At 39.0% G+C, this 11,255-nt stretch overlaps 1 protein-coding gene across 1 annotated transcript in view; it reads left to right on the top strand.

Moving 5' to 3' along the window:
• LOC138700913 (fibroin heavy chain-like) overlaps positions 1-10,473 on the top strand; it is a 19,784-nt gene extending 9,311 nt beyond the window's left edge. The window contains exon 2 of the mRNA XM_069827334.1: positions 6,004-10,473. Coding sequence (XP_069683435.1) covers positions 6,004-9,303 — 3,300 coding nt within the window. The 3' untranslated portion in view covers positions 9,304-10,473. The remainder of the gene's footprint in view (positions 1-6,003) is intronic.
• Positions 10,474-11,255: the final 782 nt, after the last annotated feature.

Raw genomic sequence — 11,255 nt, forward strand, 5'->3', positions numbered from 1 at the left:
TTAAAACCTCAATCGCGGCTTAAAAGTCGAGGTTTGGAACCAGGATTTCCTCCGTATTTTAGAAATTTACCCATAGTCTTGTCATAATAAGTATTTCAAATTCTGTCAATTTTTGTTTTACCACAAATCCCTTTACAGTGTCCATACTCGGTGCAGGGAACAAATTAATATTCTGTAATGAACTTTTCATCTTTCCATACAATCCGGCAATCATTCTTAAATGCCTAAATCTGTGATCAGCTTCAATACATAATGATATCAGCCACGATTCATCGATCTATCAGATAAGGACTCATACTGAATAAAGCTGCACTCGTGAGACTGTTATCGCTGTATATAGGCCCTAATGTAAGTGACGTCATCAAGATATACTTATTATAAAGCAGTTCCAAATTCTGTTCCTCTGTGGCTACAAATAATATACAGGGTGAGTCGTAAGTAATGCCATTAATTTCAAGAGGGTTTCTTTCAGATATATATAAAAAAACTAATACAATTTTGTTCGTTTTTGCATCCATTTCGAGATAAAAACTTATATATGAAACATTTCATATCATGGTTTTTTACAGCCATTGATTTCATTCTCGATATGCTCAGTCAATTTAAGAAAGCAGTGAATTATGATAATAAATAATTTAAACAATTTCAGTTTTGTCCTTTAAATGTGCAGAAATTTCATTCAAACAGATGTAATATTGAAAAATTTCTTTTCAGAACAAAAAGTTACATCTCTTCGGGTCAAATTTCTACACATCTTCTTCTATTATTATAATTTGAACTGGTAATGGAAATTACGGGAAAACGGCTGAACGGATTTTAATGAATGACCCGTCATTCTGAAGCTTGGCATCCAAGGATTTTCAGAAAAATATAAACTTTCAGTGAAGCGTTAGTTTTCCTACATAATTTTCCTATTTTCCAAAATCCATCTTTCGTCAGTTTTGAGAACTAATGCATTTCAGAATGAAACAAAACACCACACTACAATAAACAATAGGCTATTACACGAAGGCCATGACCTGCAGGATTGCTGACATATTTAGAGCTCAAATTCAATTGGTTAATAAAAACTTCAAGACCTACTAAAAATAATTCATAAGTCTGATTCTGCGGTGTGTAATTTTCTGAGTACAGCTGTGTATTGGATATTAAAATCTACAAAACGTGAGGTGGTTTGATGACATTATTACCATTAGAAATGAAATATTATTATAGTTAATGCCATGATGTGACTATTTTTCATTAATTATACATATTAATGCTATATTGATGATATGGAAGTGAAACGTTTTGGGTTTATATAAGTAGGTGTAGAGAATATCTTAAATTAGATCTTCATTTCTATAATTTTATTTACTGAGTGTTGGCTATGTAGTATATGTTACTGAAAACTATAAAACTTACGTAAGATAATATTATTAAAAATAAAATATTTTTATAGTTATTAATCAAGTGGGGTTGGGTTTTTTTCATATACTTAATGGCGATGTGATGTAGATATTTATATGCGTGATTCTCTTCAGTATTGACTCGAGAGAGCGCAAAAATTATAATTCCTAAGGAAAGACCAAAAGGTATTACTTATTGATAAAATAAGAGGTCTACAAAATGTTGTAGTCTCCCGATCATTTCAGCAAGATCTCTTAGCAAGATAAAATGATTTTACCCTCTACATTTCAAGCTCTACATGCAGCAGCTATACCAAGATGCTATGTCTATTGTTCGAAATCATAGCAAACCTGACTTTTTTAACTTTCACCTACAATCCACAATGACCTGAAATAGCTATTGGTTTACTCCCACACGAAAAACCCGCTGATCGTCCTGACATTGTTACTTGCGTTTTCGCGTTGAAACTCAAAAACTGAAAGTGGATAGGTTCAAGAAAACGTATTTGGCATAAAAACCATTCAGAGGGAGTATGTTTCATTATTACGGAAGCAAATAACTTTCAAAATGTCTGGTATTCTTCGTTGAAAATAAATCTGAAAAATTTTTATTTGAACGTCTAATGAACTTAGTTTGCAGCATTTGCTGCACAAGCTACTAGTTTAAAGTATAAAACTAAAATAATTTAACATCATAATACACTGCTCTCTTAAATTGACTGAGTATTTTGCGAATACAATCGATGGCTTTCTGAAAACTTGCTGTCAAATGTTTCATATAAAACAATTTTTATCTCCAAAAGGAACCAAAAGCGAGCAAAATGATGTTACACTTTTTTCTGTTTGAAATATCTCAAACCATAACCCCTCTAAAACTAATTACTAGGGCTAGGATTTTGATGAAATTGCATTTTTTTTTCTAGTAAGCCAGAAACATAGCTGCTTTAGTATTTATATGTTATGTGATACACTGAGTGTTTTAAGACATATTTTTGCATTTTTTGCCTGTTTCATCTCATAAGAGCATCTTTTGTTTTATTCGGTAATTGTTTAGGCATTTTCATTTAATTTTGGCCATAAATCCTCATTATTTATGTAAAAGAATGTTTATATCCTTCGATATTTTCTTTGCATATTTTGTACATTAATACCCATTATTTTGTATAATATTTTAATAGTTTTTGTACATAAATATTGCTATTTTAACGTAGTACACCCTATGTAATGGACCAATCCAACCACCCCTTCAATATAGACTCCTCTATACCTGCTAGTTCCGGATAAGAGTGGCCTTGTGGTGGGCTACATGGAATTAAGGTGTACGGTACTACTTACAAAAAATTATGTAAAATTAAATAATCTTAAATGTTGGTACCAGAATTTAATTTAATTATTAGTCTAAATATTAAGTAGTACAAAACCTCTTTTCCTACTAAACTAATTATGTAAGATCAATTTTTAGGGCATTTTTGAAAGATTTTTAGGTCATAAATGCATTGTTTTTGGGACATTGTTTCGTGATTTATAGGTCATCAAAATCCTAGCCCTACTAATCACATTACTTACGATTCACCGTGTATATACAGGGTGGAAGTAATACAACTGTGCACATTTTAACACCTTATTCCTTGGATAGAGCACAAAAAAAATTGTAATTAGAATGTCAGGCAACCCTAATGCAGTGATTAAGGAACATAACTCTGCTGTTCAGACCGAGTGTGTGTGTGTGTTTTTATACGTGAGCCAGCAATCTGCTGCTGTCAAACTACAGAAAAATTCAACCTAATTACAAAACGAATTACATTTTTTTTTATTTCATTCACTATATTCTATTAACTACTTCAATTTTCAGAGTTTTTTCACTTCCACCCTGTGTGTATCTGTCAGAATGCTGCATTGGAGTTAAATCGCTCGCTTGAACTCGGTCGAGTGTCGCACCCTCGAGTGGGATACGATCGGTCGTGATACGCTCGTAATAAATAGAAGCACAGTACAAGGTCATCTCACCGACATGTCTTATCTTGTATGGAAGGCGACAGATAAGATACACATATGTTTTGCTCACACGGTAAAAATAAGGCTTTATTTTCTGCGTTTATGACAAACGTTTAATGGAACAGTCAATGGAACGTACCAAAACAGGAACATGAAGTTGTAAATAAAATAGTTTGAAAAACTTCGATATACAGTTATTATTGCTAATTAATAATTATTCAATATTTGATTTACCACATATATAATATGATAGGTCCATACATAGTGTTCCGCCTATATACTGCGACAATGTAGAAACGTTTTACAAAATATTATTGATATAGCAGTAGATTAATAACAACATTAGTACAGAGATAACGTCACAGAAAATATAATAAAATGAATAATCATGCTGCACAACTGTTACAGACGCAAACATTGATACACTAATTATTAGAGATTATTATTATTATTATTATTATTATTATTATTATTATTATTATTATTACTAGAAAACTTGATACGGTTCTTGCATTATCGTGATTGTGTTCTCCGTTTATAATAATTTCATTTACATCCAATAACATCTATCAGATGGTCGACCTGGTTGGCGAGTTGGTATAGCGCTGGCCTTCTATGTCCAAGGTTGCGGGTTCGATCCCGGACCAGGTCGATGGCCTTTAAGTGTGCTTAAATGCGACAGGCTCATGTCAGTAGATTTACTGGCATGTAAAAGAATTCCTGCGGGACAAAATTCTGGCACATCCGGCGACGCTGATATAACCTTTGCAGTTGCGAGCGTCGTTAAATAAAACATAACATTTCTATCAGATGTGGCAAAAACAAAATCACTCCTGTGTGGAAAAAAAATATATATATTTACCTACGACATTTATATTACATTTTAAAGAAAGTTTTGTAGTTGTACTATGGAGAGGTTAGTTCAACACTGCAAAGTTTTGAAATGATAAACATCTATGATGTTACTACACAGTTCATCACTGCAACAAGAACGAATGCCTAACGCTCGGCTTATACCGTTCGAGGATTTATCGCTCGCGACAATTTTACCCATAATGCAAGTGTGCTACCTATCGGATTATGCTATGAACTACTTGGCGCTCGAGCGAAAATGTCCGATGAAGACCTCTGGTGTCTTCTGTCTGTGTGTGTATAAATATACAATATAACATAAGTGATCGGGACAAGACCATTGAAATCGACATATCACTTCGCAAGGGAACTAACTTCAATTAGTTAGCGTCAATTAATAGTGTGCAGTTAGTGACATGAGTACAAAAGTGCATTCTATAAACTTTTTCATTTAACACCATAGCTTTAATTTATCCTTCAAAATGTGCCATGCTTTATTCAAGAACTAGCCGTACCCGTGCGCTCCGCTGCACCCGTTAGAAATAAATATAAAGTAATTACATAATTAAAATAGGACATTTGATCCAGGGAACATTCGTGTTTGATAGAAGGATAAATCGTTTAATATGTTACTTAATTCAAAATTGCATCCAAATAATTAAAATGCGATCATTTTGGTCCAGAGACACTCATTTGGTGCAATGACAATTCCTTTAACATGTTTCTAATTTTTATTACATGCAACCATAGTTTAATGAAGATTGACATCATTTAGATTTAATGTGTATATTTTATTTTACTTGTTATAGGTATCCATTGAATTATGGCAATAACTTAATTTTAACCCTTGTTTTCTACGTATTCAGTAAATGGCGTTTGGCCCACTATGGTTGTGAACCCTTCAAATAACTTAAATTATATTATATAATATTACATTACATATATTATATATTATATTGTATTATATTATATTACATTACATTATATTATATCAGAAGTTACTGTAATAACATTATAGCATTATGTCCATCTAGAGAAACTACACTTTCCAATGGTGAATTAATAATTAATTATACAAATCGGTTAATTTAGCTTCCGATATTACTCCATACAAACACAGAAACATTCTCTGTAGGCTATCTTTGATAGCTTTCGATTGTTGCTGTCCAAGGCCCCTTATAGACGAAGTCATTTGTTTTTTATTTCATTACACGGCCTTAGATGGCAGTTATTTTAATTTTAAAACTCATTTATCTCATTAAATATCAGTCCCATCAAAATTTCTCAGGGAATAAAACTTATCGCAAATTATTCTTAAAGAAACTTTTGTTATGTAACATTTTTCACAAAAAATCAATAATAAGCGAGATATTTCGATTTATTTAATTCAGGCTCCCTTATAACCCCCCTTTTAAATAAAGTATTTTGAATGCCATATAGCCTAAAATCTAAGTTACAACGAACTTAATGTATATTCCAATTTTCATCGAAATCCGTTCATCCATTATCGCGTGAAAAGGTAACAAACATACAGACAGACAGACAGGCATACAAACAAAAATTCCAAAAAGCGATTTTCGGTTTCAGGGTGGTTAATTATATATATTAGGACCAATTATTTTTGGAAAATCGAAAATTACCAGAAAAATTTCGGCTACAGATTTATTATTAGTATAGATTCTAAAAATAAGTTACATGTTGCCATTACTCCAAAATCATATTTTCATATTTACATCCATAAGTAAAACACGTGTCCGTTTCTTTCAAGGCATGGATGGGTTCTGAGTCACATGGAACTTCTGGAGCTGGAGCTGGAGCACGTGTCCCGGGAGTGGACGCAAGCAATGCTGGAAATGTGGGGCGGACTGGTGTCGGTGCAGGTGCTAGAGACGATCTCATGTGGTTCGATACTGACGTTGCACCAAATGGAGGATGGAGTGGTGTTGCAATGGGAGCTAACCTCGGCCCTGTTGCCTCTGCAAGAGCAGGAATGGGCTTCCAGGAGGAAGGTTTAGGTGCAGAAGTTGGAGCAAATGTCCTGGGTTTGGATGCCGGTGTAGAAGCCAGTGCAGGACGGAGTGGTGTTGGAGTGGGAGCTAGACTGGGCCCTGTTGCCTCCGCAAAAGCAGGAATCGGCTTCCAAGAAAACCGAGGCCTTGGTGCAGATGTTGGAGCGAATGTCCTGGGTTTAGATGCCGGTGTAGAAGCCAGTGCAGGACGGAGTGGTGTTGGAGTGGGGGCTAGACTGGGCCCTGTTGCCTCCGCAAAAGCAGGAATCGGCTTCCAGGAGAAACGAGGATTTGGTGCAGATGTTGGGGCGAATGTCCTGGGTTTAGATGCCGGTGTAGAAGCCAATGCAGGACGGAGTGGCGTTGGAGTGGGAGCTAGACTCGGCCCTGTTGCCTCCGCAAATGCAGGAATAGGCTTCCATGAGAAAGGTTTAGGGGCAGATGTTGGAGCAAATGTCCTGGGTTTGGATGCCGGTGTAGAAGCCAATGCAGGACGGAGTAGCGTTGGAGTGGGAGCTAGACTCGGCCCTGTTGCCTCCGCAAATGCAGGAATAGGCTTCCATGAGAAAGGTTTAGGCGCAGATGTTGGAGCAAATGTCCTGGGTTTGGATGCCGGTGTAGAAGCCAATGCAGGACGGGGTGGTGTTGGAGTGGGAGCTAGACTCGGTCCTGTTGCCTCTGCAAGAGCAGGAATGGGCTTCCAGGAGAAAGGTTTAGGCGCAGATATTGGGGCGAATGTCCTGGGCTTGGATGCCGGTGTAGAAGCCAATGCAGGACGGAGTGGTGTTGGAGTGGGAGCTAGACTCGGTCCTGTTGCCTCTGCAAGAGCAGGAATGGGCTTCCAGGAGAAAGGTTTAGGGGCAGATATTGGGGCGAATGTCCTGGGTTTGGATGCCGGTGTAGAAGCCAATGCAGGACGGAGTGGCGTTGGAGTGGGAGCTAGACTCGGCCCTGTTGCCTCCGCAAAAGCAGGATTAGGCTTCCAGGAGAGAGGTTTAGGCGCAGATATTGGGGCGAATGTCCTGGGTTTGGATACCGGTGTCGAAGCCAATGCAGGACGGAGTGGTGTTGGAGTGGGAGCTAGACTCGGCCCTGTTGCCTCCGCAAAAGCAGGATTAGGCTTCCAGGAGAAACGAGGTCTTGGTGCAGATGTTGGAGCTAATGTCCTGGGTTTAGATGCCGGTATGGAAGCCAATGCAGGACTGAGTGGTGTTGGAGTGGGAGCTAGACTCGGTCCTGTTGCCTCCGCAAAAGCAGGAATCGGCTTCCAGGAGAGAGGTTTAGGCGCAGATGTTGGGGCCAATGTCCTGGGTTTGGATGCCGGTGTAGAAGCCAGTGCAGGACGGAGTGGTGTTGGAGTGGGAGCTAGACTCGGCCCTGTTGCCTCCGCAAAAGCAGGATTAGGCTTCCAGCAGAGAGGTTTAGGCGCAGATGTTGGAGCAAATGTCCTGGGTTTAGATGCCGGCGTCGAAGCCAATGCAGGACGGAGTGGTGTTGGAATGGGAGCTAGACTGGGCCCTGTTGCCTCCGCAAAAGCAGGATTAGGCTTCCATGAGAAAGGTTTAGGCGCAGATGTTGGAGCAAATGTCCTGGGTTTGGATGCCGGTGTAGAAGCCAGTGCAGGACGGAGTGGTGTTGGAGTGGGAGCTAGACTGGGCCCTGTTGCCTCCGCAAAAGCAGGAATCGGCTTCCAGGAGAGAGGTTTAGGCGCAGATGTTGGGGCCAATGTCCTGGGTTTGGATGCCGGTGTCGAAGCCAATGCAGGACGGAGTGGTGTTGAAGTGGGAGCTAGACTCGGTCCTGTTGCCTCTGCAAGAGCAGGAATGGGCTTCCAGGAGAGAGGTTTAGGCGCAGATGTTGGGGCGAATGTCCTGGGTTTAGATGCCGGTGTAGAAGCCAGTGCAGGACGGAGTGGTGTTGGAGTGGGAGCTAGACTGGGCCCTGTTGCCTCCGCAAAAGGAGGATTAGGCTTCCAGGAGAGAGGTTTAGCCGCAGATGTTGGAGCAAATGTCCTGGGTTTGGATGCCGGTGTAGAAGCCAATGCAGGACGGAGTGGTGTTGGAATGGGAGCTAGACTGGGCCCTGTTGTCTCCGCAAATGCAGGAATAGGCTTCCATGAGAAAGGTTTAGGCGCAGATGTTGGAGCAAATGTCCTGGGTTTAGATGCCGGCGTCGAAGCCAATGCAGGACGGAGTGGTGTTGGAGTGGGAGCTAGACTCGGCCCTGTTGCCTCCGCAAATGCAGGAATAGGCTTCCATGAGAAAGGTTTAGGCGCAGATGTTGGAGCAAATGTCCTGGGCTTAGATGCCGGTATGGAAGCCAATGCAGGACGGAGTGGTGTTGGAGTGGGAGCTAGACTCGGCCCTGTTGCCTCTGCAAGAGCAGGAATGGGCTTCCAGGAGAAAGGTTTAGGCGCAGATGTTGGGGCGAATGTCCTGGGTTTGGATGCCGGTGTAGAAGCCAATGCAGGACGGAGTGGCGTTGGAATGGGAGCTAGACTGGGCCCTGTTGCCTCCGCAAAAGCAGGAATCGGCTTCCAGGAGAAACGAGGACTTGGTGCAGATGTTGGAGCTAATGTCCTGGGTTTGGATGCCGGTATGGAAGCCAGTGCAGGACGGAGTGGTGTTGGAGTGGGAGCTAAACTCGGTCCTGTTGCCTCCGCAAGAGGAGGAATAGGATTCGAAGAGAAAGATTTAGGCGCAAACGTTGGAGCAAAAGTCTTGGGTGTAGACGCTGGTGTCGGAGCAAAAGTAGGGCAGAGTGGTGTTGGAGTTGGAGCGAAACTTGGGCCCGTCGCTTCTGCAAAAGCAGGAATCGGCATCCAGGAGGGCGGAGGACTAGGCGCAGGTGTTGGAGGACGCGTCCTAGGAGTGGACGCTGGAGTGAAGGCCAAAGTCGGAGGAGATTCCCTTGCTAACGTGGGGGCCAACATCGCAGGAGTAGATGCGGGGGTGTCTTTGGCAAGTAGGGACGGACTTCTGTCACTCAAATTGGGAGGCTCTAAGCTCAACCTCCTCGGTCCTGGAGGAATAATTAGCTTTGGACGTAAGAATAAATGAGAAGGACTGGAGGTTTTCAGGGTGATTGTATTGAGAAATACAATTCTATATATTTCGCCGTGTACTGGACAGTAACATCTCCAATGTGCCAAAACTATGTATACAACGCCCATGTTGAGGGCAATAACCAGACCAGACTAATTTAAAACTACTATGTTTGGTTACTCTAAGGCCCAATTGCATAAAACTCCCTGACTAAAGATCAACTTTCATCGAAGATCGGAAAGTGAACCGAGTTCAGACACTTCTTCTATTGTATAAAACTTTTCTGTAATCAAATTATCTTGGTTCAAATGCAATCAAAGTTCACGTGAAAAGGATTTGGCAACATCGCATAAACAGGTGAAATATGTGATGCACGGACCATGTTGTACAAGTTTGTTCAGTGTTGCCAATCTAGCGACTTTAATTATGTTTCAATAACAATTTCTTTTAACTTTTATATTGCTTAAGTAGGGATTTAGCGAACTTTTTAGCACCCCATAGTGACAAAATTTAATCTTTCTTTGTTGATAATGAGAAATAATGGTTACTCTAAGGCCCAATTGTATAAAACTCCCTGACTAAAGATCAACTTTGATCGAAGATCGAAAAGTGAACCGAGTTCAGACACTTCTTCTATTGTATAAAACTTTTATGCGATCAAATTACCTTGGTTCAAATGCAATCTAAGTTCACGTGAAAAGGATTTGGCAACATCGCATAAACAGGTGAAATATGTGATGCGCGGAACACGTTGTACAAGTTTGTTCAGTGTTGCCAATCTAGCGACTTTAACTCTTTTTCAACAACAATTTCTTTTAACTGTTATATTGCTTAAATAAGGATTTAGCGACCTTTTCAGCACCCCATAGTGACAAAATTTAACCTTTCTTTGTTGATAATGAGAAATCTAGCGACTTTACAACTACTTTTTGGAGACTTTCCGTACACTCTGTTGGAGACACTGGTTTGTTTTGTGCAATGTAAATAATGGCGGACAATAAGAAGAAGGTTGACTGTTCTCCAAATTGTTATCATGTTATGGTGTTTGATACTGCTAAATATAATAAAGCTTTTTAAAACGACAAATTGAAAATTTATGAATGTACCTGTCATATCCATTAATAATTAATGGTTGTTATAAACATAATATAATTGTAGGTTATGTTATTTGATACTGCTGAACACGATAGAGCCTTATAAAATATAAGATTGTTTGTGTATTAAGGCAAGAAATTGAAATATATATATATATATATATATATATATATATATATATATATGTACCTATCATATGTATTAATATTAATAACAATGGTTATTATATTTGCGTAGGTGTCACTAGTATATTTCAAACAGAAAAGAAATAACTGAACTTGGATCATCTAACTTAATCGGAGATATTTCTTCAGTGAAAGTTGACTTTAGTTTGAGACAAATTAATCTCAGATTAGACTTTATACAACACAACATTCCAAGTTCAGCTAGAACAAGGATCAATTTAACCTCTGATCTAAGATTAAATGGTTTATACAATGGATCATCTAACTTAATCGGAGATATTTCTTCAGTCAAAGTTGACTTTAGTTTGAGACAAATTAATCTCAGATTAGACTTTATACAACACAACATTCCAAGTTCAGCTAGAACAAGGATCAATTTAACCTCTGATCTAAGATTAAATGGTTTATACAATGGATCATCTAACTTAATCGGAGATATTTCTTCAGTCAAAGTTGACTTTAGTTTGAGACAAATTAATCTCAGATTAGACTTTATACAACACAACATTCCAAGTTCAGCTAGAACAAGGATCAATTTAACCTCTGATCTAAGATTAAATGGTTTATACAATGGATCATCTAACTTAATCGGAGATATTTCTTCAGTCAAAGTTGACTTTAGTTTGAGACAAATTAATCTCAGATTAGACTTTATACAACACAACATTCCAAGTTCAGCTAGAACAA

Source organism: Periplaneta americana, chromosome 6, assembly GCF_040183065.1.
Source record: "Periplaneta americana isolate PAMFEO1 chromosome 6, P.americana_PAMFEO1_priV1, whole genome shotgun sequence".
In the NCBI taxonomy this organism is placed as follows: Eukaryota; Metazoa; Arthropoda; class Insecta; order Blattodea; family Blattidae; genus Periplaneta; species Periplaneta americana.